The 22,029-nt window shown below is 46.9% G+C and overlaps 1 protein-coding gene across 1 annotated transcript in view; it reads right to left on the bottom strand.

Moving 5' to 3' along the window:
• The window catches only part of RAP1A (RAP1A, member of RAS oncogene family), a 30,220-nt gene that overhangs the window by 7,430 nt on the left and 761 nt on the right, over positions 1-22,029 (bottom strand). The window contains exons 2-6 of the mRNA XM_040085348.1: positions 8,997-9,066; positions 5,586-5,669; positions 2,499-2,567; positions 1,667-1,723; positions 577-717 (exon numbers count right to left, since the gene is read on the bottom strand). Of these exons, the coding sequence (XP_039941282.1) occupies positions 577-717; positions 1,667-1,723; positions 2,499-2,567; positions 5,586-5,642 (324 nt within the window). The 5' untranslated portion in view covers positions 5,643-5,669; positions 8,997-9,066. The remainder of the gene's footprint in view (positions 1-576; positions 718-1,666; positions 1,724-2,498; positions 2,568-5,585; positions 5,670-8,996; positions 9,067-22,029) is intronic.

Consider the following 22,029-nt stretch of genomic DNA (forward strand, 5'->3'; position numbering starts at 1 on the left):
CTTAATGGTTTAGTTCGTGCCACTGTGTGACCGCCTCGGGTGAGAGATTTTTGCCAAGTGACCGAGTTGAGAAGCTGCTCCAGGGCTGCAGAGAATTCCCAGCTGAACCCTGGGAAATGCCACAGCTTTGAGCTTCAACTTCCCCTTCACACATTTGGAGTAACCCCTGGCAGTCCCCAGTGCGAGACAGCTGCAGAGCCACCGAGAACATCCTTACCCTTCTTTTTCCTTAACTTTGAGGGAAATAAAGCACAGATAAAGCACGGATAAAGAAGAAAATGCAAATCCCAGCAAGGAGTTTAAAGGAGAAAAAGTAAAGTAATGTTGTTTTCAATCAACTCCCACCATTTCAAAAGATTGTGGCTTCCAGGACATGGTAAAATCTGGTTTTGTGAAGCCCCTTTAGCAGGTGCTGCGCTTCAAACATCACCACTGAAAACTACAAGGCTCTGGAAACTTACTCAACACTCCCCAAGAATATTCTTCGAAAGAAGCTTTGTGTGTAAACAAACAGGCATTTGAGAGCAAACACTCCTTAACCATTGGCAGAAATAAAAACAAACATATTCTACTCACATCTTCAGTGTCCTTAACCCGTAAAATCTGTTCCCTCAGGTCCTGTAGGTCGTTAAACGTGGACTGTGCTGTTATAGAATATACTAGTGCAAACCCCTGCCCGTTCTTCATGTACAGGTCCCTCATGGCTGTGAATTGCTCCTGCAAGCAAGGATTTTTTTTTAGAAGTAATTAGCTGGTGAATGCAGTTAATGAATAGTTCCAAAGGAATACTTTGATTGTACTAGAGAAGAGAATACAGTGCCACGCAGCATGGATTTACATATTTACCCCGCACAGAAACCCACTGAAGCATGGAAATTGAATAAAAGCATTAACACTCTTTCCCTTTGGGGTTTTTTTGGGGGGGCTTTTTTTTTTTTTTTTCCTTAATAAAAGGCTTCTTGAAAAAAATGGGGAAAAGATGAAGAGCAGCAATAAAATCATCTCTAGCAGACAGAATGAAATGCCAGAGCAGGCAGGACAAGGCCAGCTCAGAGCTGCCTCTGTGCCAGCAGGGACAGGACTTTAACCAGACCCACACAGCAACAATTTCTGCTCCTGCTGGTGAGAATTTCCAGCTTCCAGGGAGCACCACCTGCCTGGGCTGTGCTGCCAGCCCCCACAGGGTTTGTTTGCTCGGGGACAGGGCTGTGCCAGCTGCAGGTGACACTGGCACGGCCAAGGAGCCACCCCAGCTCCCCCAGCAGTGCCAGGGAGGTGCCAGGGAGGCTCCTGGCACTGCAAGGTTTGCTGAGGAGCTCCCCACACGGCTGATGGCACTGGCTGGGAGCAGCCCCTGTGCCTGGCACAGCCTCCAGGCTGTGGTCCTGTATTCTGGCCGCTTGCAAAGTTCACGTTTAAAATCCTCCCACAGCAGAACTTTGGGATGGGGATGGCACAGGAGGCACCCAGCTCTGTGTCCCAGCACCGGGGCACCAGCTGGGGCCAGGGCTCACCAGGCCACTGGCACTCACCACATTGCATTTGGGTTATTTAACAAAATCCTTCCATTTAAATTACTGCAGCTGATTTACTGCTTCTGCTCGGGCAGGATTAGCACTCTTAACAAAGGAACTCCAGAGCAATTAGATAAAGAAATGCCACTTACTGTCCCTGCTGTGTCGAGGATCTCCAGCATACACTGCTGACAGTCTACTTCCACTTGCTGGGGAAAAAGGGGAACAAACAGCTCAGAATAAATTGTCTGCAGTGGGGCAGGCAAGAGGAATCTCAGCTCAGTTTGTACTTCTGCCACAAAGGGCTCTAAGCAGAGCAGGCACCTGCACCTCCCCAGGGCTGAGCAGCACTGCTGTTAGAGGATTACTGACGCCCCAAGCCAGGCATTTGGGTCAGCTCACATGCTCCAGGACTCCCTTCATTAGCAAGGCTTAAATGAGCAGCTCACTGTAAACATCTCAACTTAAGTGAGATTGTAAATATCTTGCCTTAATCCACTCTTACAAATCAAAGCACCTTGTAACTTCAATTTTTCTTTGCTGCTGGGAGAGAAGGGAATAAGGAAGAGAAGAAAATGCAAATTATTTCAGGGTCCTCGCAGTGAGACTTTGCAAATCTTGCGCTCGCTGAGAAACGTCTTAGATCTAGCGAGGGTAATTCCAGGGAAGTCAAGTAAATTTAACAGCAGAACTCATGCCACAATTTAATTTAATTATCACAGGCACAAATGTCACAAGTTTTTAGTGTATGTTTTGGTGCCTTTAATGCTGGTGACATTTCTGCTAATCCGTGGAACAATGGGCCACTTGACATCCATCCAGGGAAGAAAGCAGCTCTGTGCCTGGGATTGCGTAACAGCTCAGGGATCCTGCAAGGGCTCCTGCTCAGCAACTCCAGCCCCGCACCCAAAACAGCCCCAGGAATTTCATATTCTCTGCTGGACTTGAAAGAAATAATAATTAAAAAAAAAATCGGTGTTTTACCTTTCTGTATGAATCTTCTATTGTTGGGTCATATTTTTCAACAAAAATTCCCTGAACGAACTGTACAGTCTGGGGAGGAAAGAAAGGAGAACAAAACCTAAGTGAGACGAGCACAACCAGAAACATTCACCAAGAAGCACTTTAGGAAAAAGTAACAACACTAAAACTGCTCTGCTGTTAAAAGTCAATGGCGAGGAGCAGAGAAAAAGACAAAATTTCAATTTTGAAAATAAAATTTTTTGCACGTTGACCGTTTGCTTGCTTGTCTCAGGAAAGATGATACGCTCAAAAATGCCTTTACTCCACTGCCTGTGACTTCAGAAGGATAAAAACCACCAAACATGGAAGACCTGAGATTTCAGCAGAAGCACTGACAACCTGTGCACTGTGGAAAATGCACATTTCAGCCCAGATGAGCCTGCACTCACTGCCTGTGCACAAACCACTGAAGGAGGAGCCCTCACTCCATTCAGAGGGGAAGGATTCCTTCCCTGCAGTTATTCACAGCAAAAATGCTCGACACTTCCCACCGAGCTGTCACAGGGACGGGGCCACCCCTGACAGCCCAGCTCTGTGCCCTGGCTTCTCCCAGGACACAATTCTCCTTCTCCTCTGGGAGGCAAAGCTCCTTTTTCCTTTCCACCCACAATAATTTGCAGTAAAACAGCACAGGAGTGTCGGAAGATTCGGGTGATATTTGTAAAACAAGTTGGCGATCGTTTGCGAAACTGAGAGCTGAGATGCCAGCACTCACTTTTGTCCCTTGGAAAAAAATCAACAAACACACCAAGTACCTTTTGCCAACTGAACCTTTCACAAGTTTTATACGGAAATTCGTGAGGGAAGTCTGAGAAGCCACAACCACCTCATTTCAAAATCGTTCTATATCACTAAATAAGTGCATTTTACACTCTAATGAATGAAGTCTCTGCTTCTCCAGTATTTTCTTGTCACACCAAGCTGTTGTCCAGTCTGGCTGAGTAACAGAGCCCAGCAAAACCCTTACACTAAGACCCCCATTAACATGGATCACAGAGTTACACCAACAATAAACCCAGCAGGCAGAACTGGAGGTTCCACACCGCGTTTTAGGATCGTTCCTGCGTATTTCAGCACGGTCAGGTTCGCACAGCTGCTCCCCAAAGGGGCTCAGAGAAGGCAGCTCTTGGCCAGAAGCTCACACGTGAGCACTGCCACATCTGTGCCCCTCTTTGGGGAACTCCGTGAAGCAGCCCCGAGTGTGAGAATCTGACAAAGCCCTGCTGACATGGAACACTCTTGATCTCTGATGGGCTTCGTTTTTATTTATTATAGGTGAAAAGGCAGGCCAAGGGAGAAGCTGCAAATCTGGGGGTGTTTTGGGGTTATGTGTAGATCCAAGACTTTTAGAAGCCTCCCTGTGTTTGGGTTGTGCAGCCCAATTTTAGTTTCCAGTTCTCTGTAAGACTTTGCACCACTGGGCACCCTTGGAAATGGTGTCACCCGCTGCCACTCCAGAAGAGTTTTGGCCTCAGAAATGGGATAAAACTGCCGTAGAGGAAACAAAAGTTGCTAAACAACTGTGGCTTTATAACTGTGAAGGTTTTCTGCTACTCCATCACTGTTACCAGAAGCACCAACAGCCCTGCGTTGGCACAAAAGAGTTAAAACAAGGAGGATCTGCAGTGGAACAATCCCATATTGTCATCTGCACTCGAATGCAAACAGAGCTGGAAATGAACACCAGGCTCTTTGTTGCACAGGTCAGTTTATACAGTTGGAAGAACGAAATTTAAAGTGACCCCCATATGATTTTAAATCCCACCTTGTAACCTCTCCTTGCTAATGTGCTTGTAAATAACTACGCAGACTCTTTGAAAGCTAAGTATTATCCACTCCTAGCTGCTAATTGGCACTTACTGTGTGCTCCCATAAACATAATGGATCTATGCTGCATATGAATTACCAAATATGCTGACTTAGCACCCAGCCTGTCAAAAAGAATTTAATTTTTGTTTGCCAGACTGTTTGAGTATTTGCTTTTCAGCTGTTAAAAAGGTCAGGGATGGTGTTGACTCAGACTTCACATCACAAAGAAGGAAATTCAAGTATGTCAGATGCTGAGTAATTTTTATTTACAGCGTAGTACTAAGTGCCCTGTTTCACCTAGTGAGTCTTTCAGTATTGTATAAGAAAATTAAGGTAATCAGGGAAGTGCTGGTGGAAAAAGCAATACAGATTGCTTAAATTGCTGTGGAAGAACAGAGCTTGTAAAAAAAATTACACTTTGTAAACATCCTGTAGTGATTAGGATGGGGTTGCTGAAAGAGTGCATCAAATTTGATATACGACTGAATAATCTCTCCTCCTGTTCACTGGGGTTCTGCAGGTGATTTCTCGGGATTATTACCTGCTTGTACCAGCCAGAATAAACAATGAGGCGGGACAGGAAACGCTGCTCAGCCATCATCATGTCTGTGACAAGGAACATTGCAGCTCCTTGTTGTAGATAACTTCACACTTGACCAGTTCTTTGCCTCTCTGTTGGAGGGAGCTGCTTGGCTGGTGAGTGATAAATGGGTGACACAAGTCGCTCTCACAGTGCTCTGCTATCAACTCTGCTCTGTAAACCTCTCCTCAGGAACAAGACAAGCACTCAAGGAGTGCAAAGTGTCATCAGCCTGCTCCTCCCTCTCTGCACAGGCTGCAGATGGATTCTCAGTGTGGTGTTTTGAGCCCAGGTGCTCACTCAGGATGGAAAACACGCAGCCTCTGAGGTGTGCAAGGCTGAAACCCCTGATTCTGTGACTGATTCCAGCCAGACTTCTCCTGCTGTGTCAGTGCTGGTTGTGCTTTCAATACTCACACAGATACTCAGCCATTACAACACAACACCCGTGCAGGAAGCAGACACGACACGCTGATTACCAGCAATTAATCATCTCTCCAAAACCGTGACACCCCTCCACTCAGCCGTGTCACAGTGGCTACGTGGAAGTCCTGGCACATCTTAAAATCACACCAATGCCCCAAAGCATCGCTGCTCTGCGCTGAGCCAGGCAGCTGGAGGGCTGGGTGTGGGCTCCAGGGCTGCTTCCCCAAACTCACCAGAGCCGACTTGCCCACACCTCCTGAACCAAGGACCACCAGCTTGTACTCACGCATGGTGCGGGCTGTTCAGAGAGCGACGACCTGCAGGGCAGGAGAAAAGCCAGCGGTTAAAACACAGAGCTGTGACACTGTCCTGAGAGCAGCAGCAACTCCCCCTTCACCCAACCGTCCCGAGAATGAGAACGCCTTTATTGACAGCTCTGGGTTTCATTTTTCCTCCTCAACACTGAAGCTGAGAAGGCCACTGCGACAGCCCCAGGTCACAGGAAACGGCCAAAGCTGGATCCTGGCAGTGCCCGGAGAGGAAGAGGATGGACACACCATGGGACACACACAGAGCCTGTCCCAGCTGTGCCGGGAACCACGAGCTGTCACTGCCTGTCCTCTGCTTCCTCAGCATTTCGTGGCACAAACCAGAGCACGGGACAAGAAAATTAGATCAGAAAGAAGCAAGTCAAGAGGTTTCCTTCTCCCTTCCACCCCCAGCAGGGAGGGATTTAGGTCAGTGTTTTCTCTCTGGAAAAGGTCAGGCCCAGCGCACGGCTGCCAAGGCAGAGCTCTCTGCTCGCCCAGCACTGACTCTGCCTTTTTATGGAAATCTTGCAACTCCCTCCAGTCGCTACGCAGCACCAGAAAACTTCTCGTTCTCCTCGAGATTCCCTGACAAATAAGGCAAATGACAAAGCTGGTGATAAACACTTTCCAGGGTGTTTACATTAGCAGCCAGGCTGGGCTGTCCCGCTCCCGGGGCCGCGGCAAACAATGAGCTCAGCACGAATCCCCCCTTCCGCAGGGACGCGCTTCCTTCCCAAGTAAGGCTGCACACGCCAGTGCTGGGAGCCTGGGCACGCTCCACTCCTCCCAGGCATTTCAAACTTATCGTTGGTGCAGGATTTATGGGCTACAGCATTTAAAAAGAAAAACGTCTTCCAAGGAGTTTGAGAGAGAAATGTATCACCTTTGTCGACTGCCGTGAGCACGCCTGTGAAGAACAGGGGTTGTATTTTTAGCTTTGCAATGTGGACAAACTCCCTGACAATCTGTGTCTCAAGTTTACGCAATCGTGAAATCGGGACAGGTTCTCTTCTGTCGTTTCGACTCCCAAGGGGAAGATGTAAAACTGAGTCAAGAGGAAGCCCACGTGCTGCTGCTCACCCATCACTGGTGTGAGCTGAACTGGGATCCAGCAGGGAGCTGGGGACCCTCTCCAAACATCCCACCTCAGCCCTCAGCCCGTTTTGTGGGCTGAATGTCACCCAGGCGTGGGTTTAAACAAGAATCTGAAAACCCCACGTGCGGCTGGAGAGAGACACACAAATTTCTGCCTTCGGTTTAGCACAACTTTAAACTCATTTTTAACAGAGTAACAGAAATAAAGGGCTTGTCTGTGCTGAGGCTCTCTGCAGTTACACAGCCAAGCTGCCCTGCCCTCATCCAAACCTTGGAGAGGGAATAAGGTTCAAGCAATCACTTCAGTCCATCATTACAGTCCATCATTACAAGCACCTAGAGGAGGTTTTTCTTCAACCCTTGAAGCCCACATGAGCAGCAGTTGCCTAACTGCAAATTGTGAAACCGAGTCACACTGAAAGGGGTTTTCCAGAAACCGCCTAAAAGCAGAGCAGGCGATGTCTGTGCACTCCAGGACACTGACAACAGTTCTGGCTAACTTCTGGGAACTGTAGGGTATCTCCTACTTGAACACTTCCCTGAGAAGTAACATTCACTTCCTTTCTTTCAAAAATCATGATTTTGAATGGGAAGGAGAGGGGAATTCCAATTAACAATTATTTTCCCCTTGATAATCCCTAGAAATTAAAAGCTGATGCATTTTTTATAAAGCATAAATGCAACTTATTGATCCAGTTTGTCTTCATTTTCCTACAGTCCCACAGTCAGTTCCACTGAAGAAAACCCAGAAAGCAATCAAGCTAAGGGTTAAATTTAGCTGTGAACTATTTCACTTCTTATTTATAGTAGAAAATACTTGTGGGAAAGTTTAAGCTGGGAGCAGTACAAGACTAACTTCTCATTTCTTCTCTACAGTATTTGCTGATTCTTTTTTTTTCAGGTGCAACAGGAAACCAAGATCCTGAAAGGCACGAGTCTTATTACTGTAAGCCCCACATGCCTTAATTATCTTGTAGCTCTTTCACAAGTATGTTAATGTTATCTGTTTATACAACATGAATAGAGTGCTCAAGAAATTACTATGCTGCATCCCAGCCAACTTTTCGTTTGGCAACTGGTGAAGCCCACCTAAATACAGTCAGACACAGCAGCATTCATTTCCATCCAGAGCTCTCTGTAGTAGAGTCACACGCTGCGAAGCAACGGCTCCATTTCCAAACAGAATTAAATTATGGGTGTTAAGTGTTCCTTTAGAGTCAAGAGAAGAGTATGATCGCTAAAGAGTGCAAAAAAAAAAAAAAATCAACTGTAAATGTTGTGAAACTGGTCTCCGTTAGTTCTGAACGCTGTGGTGCAAAAATAAAGCAGGAGCTGAGTTTGTCTCCTTGCTCCTGGCTCCCTTTCCCCAGGCACGGCCACTGAGCTCCAGGACAAGCAGGGGGCTCAGAGCACGAGTCACACCCCCAGCCCTGCAGCTCGCTCTGCCTGTTCCACCGCTCTCCAAACCACCTGCAGCACCTACAGGCCAATAAATCATAGGGTTCTTTCACCTAAGATCACAAAACCCTTTTGCTTCTACCCCATCAAACACCCAATACATCAGAGTCCATCTGTGTTCTGTGTTCCTGAACAGGAGCAGCTCTTCTCTGCTGCTGCTGTCACCAGCCCTGCCCAGGAAGAGACAGAAATGGAAATTCATCCATCCACAGCTGCTCAGCTCCTTCCTGACAGAAACGTGAGGGGCTCTACCCTGGGAGCAGATGGAGAGGTGGAAAAAGCTGCAGGATATTTGTGTCAACATCCACAGGCAGAGGATCCTGCCAAGGACCACGGGTGGATGCAAACACAGCTGAAATTCCAGCCTGAAATGTGGCTCCCATTCACCTGCACCTCTGCTCAGCCAAGCCCTCGTGCACCCTCCAAAGGGCACGAGTCCTCTTTCCCCTCCTGCAACCCAGGGGCAGGAAGAAGCAAAACTCTGAGGGTATTTCCCAAGCAGCGGAAGAAGAGGGGCAGAGGCTGGGGGAGGTGGTGGGGACAGGGCTGAGATCCTTCAGGACAGAAACCTGATGCAAAAACGAGCTGCTTCTGTTACAGAAGTTTCAGCAACTCGTCAAGAAGTTTATAATTTGGGTGATGGGGAGAGAAAAGCATGAACCGAAATAAGCAAACACAGCACTGAAAGAAAGTGTATGAGAACTTAATTTATCAATTACCCACTCCAGTGCTCACAGAAATTTCATCTAAAATATGATGAGAACATTAAAAAATTCTTACCTTGGCATAAAAGATCTCTCATCAGTGTTAGCAGCTCTACTGAAGGTTCGTGCAGGCTCCCCACAAGGAACTGAAAAAAAGAATTTAAAAAAATGAGTTAATTGTTTTTCCAGTGTCGGCATTTACGAAGCATCTCTGTAGCGCTTAAGCCAAATCAGCCTGTTCCTGTGGTCTTCTCCTCCTTAGAGTACTCCAAAGAAGACTTCACTTGCAAAAGACAAACTCAAACTAACCATGTCTGAGGTGCATCAAGTTCACAATTAATTTTAGAAGATGAAAACTTAGTAGAGAAAGTACTACCAGAAACATGGGAGAAAGGTTTAAAGCAGCCCAATGTCCTGATGATGTCAGAGGGGGAAAATCATCCAAGCAGCAAGTAAAATCCAACGCAACACCTACACAGCGCAATTATTTCAGGGAATCCATCAGGATTGTGGCAGGGGTGCAGGAGTGAGATGAGCTTTAAGGTCCCTTCCAACCCAACCCATTCTGGGATTCTGTGACAGTCCTGGAGAGCAGAACAACTCCCAGCAGCACCATCCCTCTGCCTCAGGAACTCGCTGGCTCCTTGTCCAAGAGTTTTTGAAGCTCTAACATCCCCAGTATCTCAATCCTTTGTTCAGTAGCACCGAACAGCAGCAGTACAGATATTTCAGACAGTAATCAAAGCACCCTGCTGCTCTGACAGGCAAAGGGGTTCTGTCTTCTATAAGTTCAGCACTTTATCCTTTCTTTTCAAGGGATTAAAAAAAGAACATTGTTCCTCTGGAATCACAGGAAGTTTAAGTGAAAACCCAGTATGCTGGGTTTTTTGAAATTATTTCTTTTTAGCATCTCCGGAGCTGCCTTGGAGTCACAGAAATCGGAACTGTTTCGAAACGGATAATGGAAACTCTCATAATCCTTGTCAAATATTTTTCCAAGTATAAGAGAAAGTCTAGAGGGCAGGGTGAGATGGGATGTTGGGAAGAAATTCTTCCCTGGGAGGGTGGGGAGATCCTGGCACAGAGCAGCTGTGGCTGCCCCTGGATCCCTGGCAGTGCCCAAGGCCAGGTTGGACATTGGAGCAGCCTGGGACAGTGGAAGGTGTCCCTGCCACGGCAGGGATGGCACTGCATGGGCTTTGAGGTCCCTTCCAACCCAACCCATTCCATGATTTTTCGTGAAGGCGCTGCCAGCGCCAGCTCCAGGACTGCAGACAGACAGACGATGGCTCAGCAGCAGAGGCTGCACCCAGAAAGCACAGCCAGAGTTTAAATGAGGGTGAGAGAAAAGGAACAGAAAGACGTGAAGCACAGAAAGGAGCAGCACAAAAACCACAGCATCTGTTCCTAGAGACAATGTGAGGTGGCCTCTCGAGGTGCAGCCACTGCACTGAGCCTGAGGGGTTTTGCTCTCTGCTCTTCCCTGGGAGGATGCACGGGGATAGAGGAACCCTGGCTGAGAGGAGGCAGGGAGCAAGGACCACTCACCTGGCTTCAAGGGAGAAAAAGGAGAATAACTCCTTGCTTGCTCATCACTCACACACACCTCCCTTTCTCTGATTTTCACCAGAGGAAACCGGAATATTGAACGTTTCCAAGGGGAAAGTGGTGTCAGCACCGTGCACATTTGGGAGAGAAGCACAGATGTCTCTGTGAGCTCCAGCATCTCCACTCAAGGCTGGCTGTGCCACTCCCGTGGCCATGCCCTTCCCATTTCCCAAACGAGAGGCAGATTCTTGGGATGCTGCAGCCACACGTCCAGGCTATTTTTATCCTGGCAGTTAAATACTGAATCGTGGCTACTATAAACAAACCTGTTTAATTTTCAACTTGTAAATGTTCTCCGTGCCAGTTTTTTTTTGTTTTTTTTTTTTTTTTTTTTCAGCTACTATAAACTAGGCCATGGAAAGGGTTGGATTTTCTTTTTTTAAAAGTGTCAACTAAACATTGCTCAACGCTCCACCAAAATCCCTCCATTACTCAGAGCCGTGTTGGCAAAACAAACCCAAACCCAGCACTTCTGCAAGGGGAAGATTTACAGCGATCAAAACCACACTTAAACCGACAGATTCCCTCCACGGTACTAAAAGAATCCAAACAAACAGAGAGAATGATGCAGCAGTGAAGGCTGGGAACGCCAGGATATCCAAGGATCTCCCCTTGGCTTGAAGCGGCCGAGCCGCCGTTCCCAACGACAGCTCCACTCAGCACCTGCTGCCTGATGCGCTCCACACCATGCTCAGAGATATTCAATTACTCAATGAAGTCGAGAGCACATGAAACACTTCCCTAATGCTCATCAAAGCTGTCATCAATTACGCAGTGGCTGCAGGAGCAGTGGGGATAGGGATGTGCATCCTAAATGAAAGGGGGTTTGGCTGGAAATCCCACAGCTCGTTAGCAGATACCGCCCCTAAGCACCAGAAAGATAAACTCTGTCACAGATTACCCTGTTAGTTAGCAAGGAGCCTATTTAATTAATAGAAGTCACTGTCATGGACTCACTTGTTCACAAAATGAGCCCTCTCTCCAAGGCAGTCAAAAATCCCTGCTTTAGGGTACAGGGAAAACTTCCTCCACCTTTCCTGAGGCCAACATCAGAAAAAATGAGAGGGAAGAGGAAAACAAAAGACTAAAAGACCAGACTAAGCAGAAAGCAGGATTTTGATGTGACTTCAAAAGTACAGTTTGACAAACTTCCGTTCACAGACTCTGCATTTATTTTCTCACTCATTATCACCGCGGTATCTGACACCAAAGCAAGTGTGTTTTAGATATTAACGTTACATAAGAGGTAACATTTTATAATTTGTGCCAGGGATCTCAGCCTCAGTTTTGTAATTTTAACACCAAAATCATTATCATTTCAGCAGCAAATCAAATACCAATCAAGGCAACAAATGTCTAATTAGCTATGCACAAGCCTGCTGTAGGATGAGTCAGGACCCCACTGTGGTGCATTCCTGATGCTGGAACACACGTGCTGTCCCTCGTCCAAACCATCAGCAATCCAAGTCTAAATATATTCTCCTTTTGTTTTTCAGGTAAGAAATAACCCCAAAAAGACACAGCAAGAAGACGCACAGAAAATAAAGCTGCTGACAAGCCAAACAAGCAAAGAGGCGGGTGAGAACGTGGGAGAACGACACTGGCCAGAGGTGTTATCTGAAAAGTTCCATCAGAAAAGGCAAGAGAGCAGCCTTCAGATCTTGCATGCACTCCCCAGAGCTCAGGGCCCGGCCGTGTGCTCCTCAAAGCCACGTCCCAGTCACCGCGTCCCGCATCGCTGCGCATCCTCCGCGCTGAGCTGGGAGGTTCCTGAGCCACGGCCAAGGCCATAAAAGCCCGGGCGAGGAGTAAAGTCCTGCAGCAACAGAGCCCTTCCGACTCCAGGGTCACGCTGAGCTTTCAGCAAATTAACTGCAGCCCACACAAACAAGGCAGCGAAACGAACTTCTTGGAAAACGGCAATAATTCTGTCATTGGAAATAGTCATTTTGTGCGTAAACGCGCTGGGATTGATCCTCCTCAGCCTGTAATCTTTTGTGCAATCAGCTTCACGCTGAACCTGCAATTTCAAATAACATAATGTTAACTTCTATGGAAGTGGCTGCCTAATTATTCACTGGAAACTGCTTTGCTGTAGAAGCTCTCCGGGCAAGGAACAAGGGCTCTGGGCAGCTAAAGCCTGCCATGCTGAAACGGCTAATTTATTTTTTGTCCTATTGCTCTGCACTTGCAGAAAGTTGCTAGGGACATGTGCCAGCCAGACAAAGGCAGGGGGAAAGGAAGCCAGCAGCACAACTCAAAGACCAACACACACTGCATCCCCAAATTAGAACAAAGCGCTACGTCAGTGGCTGGAGTTGGCAGCCTCCCCTCCGGCCGGACTGCGGCACTCTGCAAATTAATACCAACGAGCCCGAGCTGCAAGCAGGACGCAGGCACCTCAGCCGAGCACACCGAGGGCAAAACACGCTCTGCTCAATTAAAATATCTGAAACGCTTCGACAGGAGGGGCTGTGAGGTCACAGGTCCTCCCAAGCAACACCACGGCCGCATTGGCCATTTCTCCTTTTCCCATCTAGCCCTACAGGAATAGTTCAGCAGAGGGCTCTACACCATTCAGAGGAGTTCCCCACGGCTTTTTTTGGGAAGAAAAAAATGAAAAAAAAATACTTCCTTTCCCCCTTCCTCATCAGCCAAACATGTAAACATTAAAAGGCATCGCCATTAGACACAGGGGACTTCCTCCATTTGCTGCCCATCACATCCACAACTTGCCACCGATTTTTAAGCCCTATAAAGTTTTTCATTCCTCTCCATTTCCTCTAGTGGAAAAAAATATCCTGACCTTTTATAAAACAGATTAAATTCCAGACAGACCCGAGGAGGCTCAATCGTAGCAAAAGACCAACTCCATTCTACTTGGTCGGAATAATTTGTTGTGCTGATAGTAGCTTGGCAACGTTCGCCACTGGTCTTCCTGGTTTATATAATTAAGAGTAAATAAGTGACATGAGGTAGATAGATTGCCACTGAATTTTCAGCTTGCACTTTAATTATTTCATTTCTGCAGTAGCAGTGACCAGAAATTGGTCATAAAGCCCAGTTTGAGCTTACTTGGTCTCCAGCATTAAAAATTTAATGGAGGGACGAAGCTTCCAGGCCAGTACGGGTTCTTTGAAACTTCTCAATGAAACTGGAGACGTTTAAACTGCTCTTCCGTATTTCAAACTGACATTGGGTAGGTTAAGATTAAGTATTGGGAAGAAAGTCTTTACTCAAAGGGTAGGGAGGCCCTGGCTTGGAGCAGCTGCGGCTGCCCCTGGATCCCTGGAAGTGTCCAAGGCCAGGCTGGAGCACCCTGGCACAGGGCAAGATGTCCCTGCCCATGGCACTGGGCGCTTTAAGGTCTTTCCAACCCAAACCATTCCAGGATTCTATGATTTACACCCACCAGCCATAAATCCTAACACCAAGCCCCTAAACGTGGGGCACATCTCAGCTCCTCAGGAGACCAGGCTAACTCACAAACTGCAGAAAACACTGAATATCCTTTAAATCTCCCCGGCGCAGCCGCAATAATCAGTGCGTGTGTTTGTACACCGGATCTGACCATGCAGCCCGTTCTAAAGGTCAGCTCTGCATGTGCAGCCCAGAGATTTTCACTTGCCTGGTGTGTGGCAGCCACAAGCAACCAAACCCCACGCCGTTCCCACGCAACTGCCGCTCATTAAACGCCTCTTTTAACAACGATTTTCAGAATGAAAAGCCCCACTGACCATATGGCCACTTATTAATACTACGTTTGTTTATCAGTTTAAATAAACCCCCTACAGCAATGAGTACCCGTGTAATGAGGGCTTAAACTCAGCTCACAACGGATGTGTTTCGGCACTGCCAAGTAGGACTGCACCTCCTGAATGCTTTTCATGGCAGATTTCAAGGCTTGATAGGAACCTGAATAGCAGTAAGTGCACAGAATTAACTTCAAATAGAGGGGAAAGTAACAGTTTCATTACGTTTGGTAAAGAAATCAAGTTATTTAATGTGGTGCTTAATCCTTCAGTATTTAGCTCAGCCCCTTAATGCTGCTTCCTGGAAACTTGGGGCAAAGTGGGGGTGGAAACTGAATTTTCTTCTACAGCGAAAATGAAACTTTCTTCTGTGTGAAGGTTTTAACTGAAGGAATATTCAAGCAGGTATTAACACTTCAATGCTGGAGTCAGAGCTTGGAGGCCAGCGGGGTTTTAACCAAACCACTGCCAGACCCAGCCTCTGCACTGGGGCTTCTCTGAAGTTTTTTAATCCCCCTGAACCTGCTTAAAAGGGCAAAACTCCTTTTGACAATTCATCCCGGAATTTCCTTTATGGCGAATAAAAGGTGACATTAAAGGAAGCAGCTCGGATAGTTTAATCAGTTTTATACGAGCCATTTCGGTATTTATAGGTCAAGCTTGATTACAACCAAAATAGACAATTATAGAGCTGCCTTTGAACAGCACCAAGCCCGAGGCCAGGGGCAGCTGGAATCCTGCTCGCAGCAGAGGGGATGGGTTTGACTCGCACGGAAGGGAGGGCACATCCTACCCGTGAGCAGCACTGCCATCAGCCAGCCCTTCCCCTCCACCTCATCAACACCATTCAACCAGCAACAACAACAACAAAAGTCTTATTTTTAGGATGTGTCTTTGAAATTATAAGACGTAGGGCAAAAGGGGAAAAAAAAATAGAAATCATCTCTCCCGCATTAGCATGTAAATTTGTCAAACACATGGCCCGGGGACGGGAGGTTCTGCACTCTGGGCAGGACCTGAGAACACAGCACGCTTCATCTGAGTGCTGATTGCCATCTCCCACGATTTCTGTGCCTTCCCACCAAAGTTAAAACCCCCAATCATCTGGTTTTTCTCCAGAGTAAATCCGCAAATACAGCATCAGCCCAACCCCTGCCCTGATCACCGATTTTAAAAAGTTCCTAAATCTATTTCGACAGAGAGACGCAGTGGATGTGAACCTGGCACGAACAGGACAAGGGCAGCTACAGCATCCCAGCTCTGCAGCTCCCTTCTCCAGCCACCCAGCACCCAGCTCAAGTTCGCTCTGGGGCTAAATGGATTTGGGCTCGATATTGTGTTTATGACAAGGGTTTGGGCAAACAGTTCATTTAACAGAGGCTGCAAAGTACTGAAATCGCAGAAAAAAGGACAAGACCTACTTTCTCAGGATCACAGCACCGAGGAAAGTGCCCTGGAGCACTACAACATCTGTGTGATCATTACAAATGGGATTCCTGAAAAAGCTCTGACTGCATTCGAGTGATCAATATGCCAATGCAGTGTAATCACAAAACAAGGCAAAGCCACGATAATATTGTAATCTCCACAACTTCCTAAGTGATCTGATGAGTTAAAAGCCCTAAATGCATAAATATTTCATGAGAAAGGCTGTCTGGAACTACTTCAGTCTGTATCTTTAATCCTAATGTTATTTTCAGCTACAATTAGTGTTATAATCTAAAGCAGAAAGCAACAATTGGCTAAATTTATTTTATCTTCACCCATATTTACTTCATAAATCCAACAAGATTTCTGTTCTTCAGGCCTGATACCCAGTAATTGTTACTCAGCACAGGACTAACAAACACATCAAATCTCAGGGTAAAGCAAGATGTGCTGGAACGAGACTGTTACACAAAAAAAAAGGGAGAATTGCACCAGAAATAGCCTTACCCAGTGAACTATGAGTTACTTTTAACTATCACGTGGTGAGTGGCATATAAAAAGATATTATTCTGCATGTCAGCTGTCTGTAATGAAAGTTTTCCTCTTCTCAGCTGCCCCTCCCAACAACTTTGAGTTTATTTGCATGAGAGAAAAGAATATTGCATAAAAATACAACATAAAAGGCGCTGCAACCAATACATTCAGCTGAAGCGCTCCTCCCACGTCCTCCGTGCTTTCCGGATTAAGGAAAATTAGCTATTAAATTTAGCTATTTCCAGCAAAAAATGTGAGAAATGCCTGGTTCCACACAGATTCTTCCCTTGGACAAAAAAAACCTGCAGCAGCTTTCCTTCCAGAGGCAGGGAGCAGCCCCAGCTGCAGCCAGCGATGCTCAGACCCATCAGGAGCAGATTGCACTGCCCTGAGTTCACACGCAATACCCTGATTTAAACATGACAAGTTCGCATTTTTTCAGTATTAGAACACTGCAGAACACAACATCATTGAATCCAACAAATATTTCGACTAAAAAAAAAACCAAAAAAAAAAATCCCTGAAACGTTCCAGCCAGCCTTGAATCCGCAGTCACTGACAAGTGAAATGCAAGTGTCTGTTTTCCTGCAATGCTCCAGCAAGCAGCAGTTATGCAACACAGCCCACTGACACACACGCTCCCGGTTGCAGTACGTTCCCAAAAAGAAGGGTTTTGACAAAGCCACAATCACCTGTTACAGAAACGCTCGTCCTGAGCGTGTTTTGCCTCACTGAAGTGATGAATAAAGATTTGTTTCAGCCCCAACACAGCCACTGTTGTGGGCACACCTTGCTTCAGTGCCCCAGATGGATTGAAGTATTTTCCACCTTATCAATATTCAAAATAAACAACAAACCACAATGCCTCGGGCCACCTGCTCAACAGGGCTGCCACTGCCTGGCTCCCCACATTTTGAGTTAAACAAAATCTAATAGGTGAAACAGCCAAGACAACCACCTGCAGCCAGGGGCTGTGAGCAGCTCTGGGGATTCCTTTTTGGCTGTTTGTCCTGTTACCTGGGCTGTTTGTCCTGTTACCTGTTTCTTCCCTGGTACAACAGCCCTATGCAGGGTCAGACTTCCCTCTCAGACTGATGACTTTGTCCATCAAAAGAAAGCGACCAGCCGTTTTCAAAGCATACCAAGTCTGCTTTTGTCAGCATCTGGATTTCTCCACCGAAATAAAAATCCAGTCTGTGCCTTTCCCTGGGTTCAGGTCAAGGCACTGCAGCTGCAGTGAGGAAGTGCCTGTTCAGGTATAGCAGGTCTTTCCCAACTCCCAATTCCTGCCGGAGCACTCGCAGCAGGGAACACAACACACATCAAAACATCAAAACACCGTCTTTATGTGGCCACGTCGGGGTTCAGCAGAGCCACCCGACCTGCTCCAGCAGCTGACACGGTGAGAAAGAGCCCCAGCCCTGCCCTGGGCTCTGCTGCCACAGGAGAAACAGAAACAGGCGGTTCTGAGCTCACCTTCAGCCAGGTGTGCTGCCTGCCACGAGCCTTTGAGCACAGCCTGCAAATACAGGAGGGACAGACCCCAAAACGACTGGAGATCCAAGTGAGGGACAGGTTCTGGTGTCCCATCCCCTCCCACACGCACCCCAAAGGATCTTCCCACAGCCCATGAATGCCATTTAAGTTCAAACACACCATTTCTGATCAGGAATGTAACGCTCACTGGCTCCTCCTTGGGCACCACCCTTCTTCCCACAGCCTCACCATTTTAATATCGTTAAATGGATTACTCTACACAACCTTAATTATTGCAGTATTTGCAAGGGAAGAAGGGATCTCTCAGTAACCAGTTCCTGTCCCTCTGCAGATCAAAACTTGTTTCGTAGCAAACCTGGGAGTGAAATGGCATCAGAGGTGCAGCACCAAGTGCTTCAGTGCAAAAACCAGGTACCAAGAGCTGAGCAGGCCCAGGTGTGTCCTGACTGATCCTCTGCTGTCACTGGATCCCCTTTTCTTCATAGGGGAGCTCAGAAAACAGGCATTAATTAACAAAATTACGCTATCACAGGAAATAACAGGAAGCTTCCAATAATGAGCCATTTAGCTCCGAAGGGTTTCAGTCAGACATGTCAAACCAGCTCACAGAGGATGTCAACAATCCCCAGCAACAAGCACAGCCAGCTGGAAAACAACCAGCAGAGACCCTCAAGTTGCTGCAGCAGAAATGCAGCTCCATGTAACTCTCATAAATGCAGGCTGGTCCTTGCAAATAACAACCTGGTCCCTGTGAGGGCAGAGACCAAACGTCACCTATCTGGTATCATTCTGGCGGCCAGAATAAGCCACAGGTCACGTTCTTCCCAGCTGTCACAGGCAAAGGAGGGTGACCACATCACCCCTGCTGCAGCACAAGGCTGAAGGACACTGCCCTGGGTCAGATGTGTCAGCAGCTGCAGCTTCTTGTTGTCTCCTCAACTCCTTCCCTCCATCAGCAGTGGTGCTGGCACAATTAAAGTCTATCCTCTTCACACTTCCCTTAATCCTTTCTCTTCTGGTGTAACAGCTCAACAGGTCTTCACTTAACCAACACAGCTGGGTTTTCACTCTAATGTTCGTGCTGCAGTCACTAAACTGCATCCCTTGGATTCCTACTGGGTTCTTGCTTCCAAGAGTTTCTGAATGCTCAACAATGGGAAAGCAAAGGAGTTCAGCCTCTGCCTTGCCTTCCTCACCTCACAGGAACTGAGCAACCCACAGCTGCTCCGAACTGCAGGAGCCAACCACTGGGAAATTCTCACCCACGAAAACTGTGCCTCCCTCCCTGGCCTGACCACTGCCATCCATCACCTGAACAGGGAGCACTGGCATAAACTCACCTTCATAACTCGATGCTCTATTTCACCATTTCCACTAACTGAAACGTCCTGAGCCTGATTCCACCTTCCAGGACCTGCAGGGAGCCCACGGGAAGGGTGGAGAGGGACTATCTCACACAAGTTTTAACATCTGAGCAAGACAGGCTGGGCCAAGTAAGAGAGCCCAGCAAGATGAACAGCTCTTTCAGAAAATTTTGGGGCATCCTTACTTATCTCTGCCTTTAGGTGTCACGTTTCCAGCAGCAGCAATTTCCCTGAAGTGCAAACACAAATGCCTACAGGAAAACTTGACCCTGGGATTTAGAAGCACCCCTTTAAGAGGACGCTTCCATTAAATTCTGTTTAATTTCCAATTAACTATTAAGTTGAAGAGTAAAAGGAAATCCAACATAAAATGAATTGAGGCTATACTTTAACCACCACCCTTACTACCTCATCTTCAAAAAATAACCCAACACCCCCCCAAATCAAAGCCAAAAAATCCAAACACCACCCTAAGACTTGACCAAGTTTTGAAAGTCGTGTCTCTCTCGAATCTGCTTCTGCAGAATTAAATACACGAAGCTGTAAGAAGTGACTGATGTTCAACATTAACGTGGCTCATCAGAAATGAAAAGAAAGTGATAAAACAGGAACTCTCCCATATTACCCTAAAACCCAAAAGTTTTGATCAGGATCCACAGCCAGAGTCAGCTGAGCTGATTTTGGCAAGGTTGAAAGTAACACCGGATCAAGGATAATTCTGAACTTCAAACAGCTACACGCACAAAAAAACACTTCAAATATAAAGCCTAAAGGTTTGAACTTATGTATGTTCAAAAGATTCACTTTGTTTTCTCTGGGAAAACAGATAACATGTTCCTGTTGTCAGAGTATTAGGACTGCTCTTGAAGACGATTTTTTTTTAAGTCTGCTAAGTTGCACAGAAGCAATCTGTTCTCTAAACACTGAGCACAAGTTCAAAGTGCCACCGAGCGCGCTGTGCACGTGCAGGGTACAAGAAAAAGCGCTGCAATATAAAGTACAAACAAATGCTTGGAGTTGTTTATGCCCAGCACGATGATTCAATATACAATTAAAACTTTAATGTTCAAGTACGTCCACATGTTGCACTCCTGCCATTTAATTACTTTTCAGGTTTTTTTTAAGAACAGTCCTCGGACTGGCTGAGCAGCCACGATATGTATCACTAATAACCTACGTCTGTATATTTGCAGTTTATAGTTTCAAATATAAACTGCTCCGATGCTCGGTGTAAACACTGAGTCTCCAAATAAAAGCATTAACCTGTCACTGGACTTATGCTGTGCGAGTAATTCAGCCCGTTGGGCAGGAGATCCTCTCAAAACCCTCAGCAAAGCTACTTACCCTAAAAACAGCCACGCCACAGCCAGGACACGTGACGGCAGCTCAGCTCCCTGGAGGTGACAGCCCGGCTGTGACACTGCCAGGCCTGGGGTGCCACCGGGGCTCCCTCAGCCCTACAGCCTCCTGGGCATCCCCAGAGGCAGGCTGCGAGCAGGATCTGCTTTGGAGGGGGATAACTCAGCTCCCCGAGAGGACCGAGGGAACGCAAACGCTGCGTCGCAAACGCTGCGCATGAAAACGGATTATTTTTAGAAGCGGCGCGAGCACAGCACTTCCTGCCAACTCCACCTTGAAGAACGGCAGACGCTCTGACATCCTCCATTCCAAAACCAGGATTTCACAACTTCTGCTACCTGCCACAACAGAGAGAGGCAAGGGACAATCTGCCGGGAACGGCAAGTGACAATTTCCCAGTTTGTAACTTGGCACTGAGAACTTCTGTTGGAATATGTTGCCAGTCTTCACTCACGTCAATAAATCGATGCCTTTTTTCCTGCCACAGGGATGAACAGAACATTAAATGTTTTTATTTATGACACTGATCTTTTTCCATAGCAACCGGATGTGAACATGGCATTCCCAGCGTAATGAAGTCACTATAGCAACGTGATAATGATGTCAGAATAATCAGACAGCATTTCATACTTGTGAAATACCTCGCTTCTGTGAATTCAGAAAGTTGCAGAGACCACAAAAGCAAGAGTGCTCCATCTGGAACTTCCCTTTAACTTGCCCGGTTTTGGATAGCTTCTCATAAAAGGCACAGAGCTTTGCTAACGCACCACTTTCTGTTTCTGCAAGCTTCATCCATTACTTCCTGAACGTCTCACAAATTCCCACATTGAAACCCTTGCAGATCCAAGGATCCGCTACACACAGGGAGAATTACTGACACACCACTTCAGCATGGAAAAAAGCAATGACACCAATCACAACAGTGAAACATTTCACAGCAGACAGGCACTGTCAACGGAACAGACGTTCTCCTCAACTCTTCAGAGGATCTGGTGTCTCTCTGCGTGGAGCAACACAACTACTCAGAGAGAATTACAACAGCAACAGAAACTACAGAGTGCCCATACAAAACTCCAAAGGCAGACAGGCGTTTTCAAGTCAAACAACCATTTTAAGAAATATTATCTCCCCTGTTAAGCTACTGAAAGGAAAAAACCCCAAAGTTTTCATCGTTTGCCCTTCCTGTTTGCTGCTCTTTCCAAGCTGTGAGCAAAGCACACAGCTCCAGCTCCGTGTCAGTTGGAACTGACTCGCTGTATCCCAACCCAAACCCTGCCACTGAGGAAGCTTCGCAGGAATCCCTGCACCAAACCCACACACTCTGTACCTCAAATATCGCAAGCAAAGACCAATTAACGAGAAGTAGCTAAACACCAAAGTTTCCCTACGCTGAAAACAGTTTCTCTTTAAAGCGACTGAAGGAAGTGCAAGAAACCTTTCCAGAGCTGAGGTGGAATGAGACAACCAGTCCTTGGGAGCGGAGGATGAGCCAGAGGATGAGGATGGGCCGGGAGGATGAGGATGGGCCGGGAGGATGAGGATGGGCCGGGAGGATGAGGATGGGCCA

The sequence above is a fragment of the Hirundo rustica genome, chromosome 24 (assembly GCF_015227805.2).
Source record: "Hirundo rustica isolate bHirRus1 chromosome 24, bHirRus1.pri.v3, whole genome shotgun sequence".
Classification (NCBI taxonomy): Eukaryota; Metazoa; Chordata; class Aves; order Passeriformes; family Hirundinidae; genus Hirundo; species Hirundo rustica.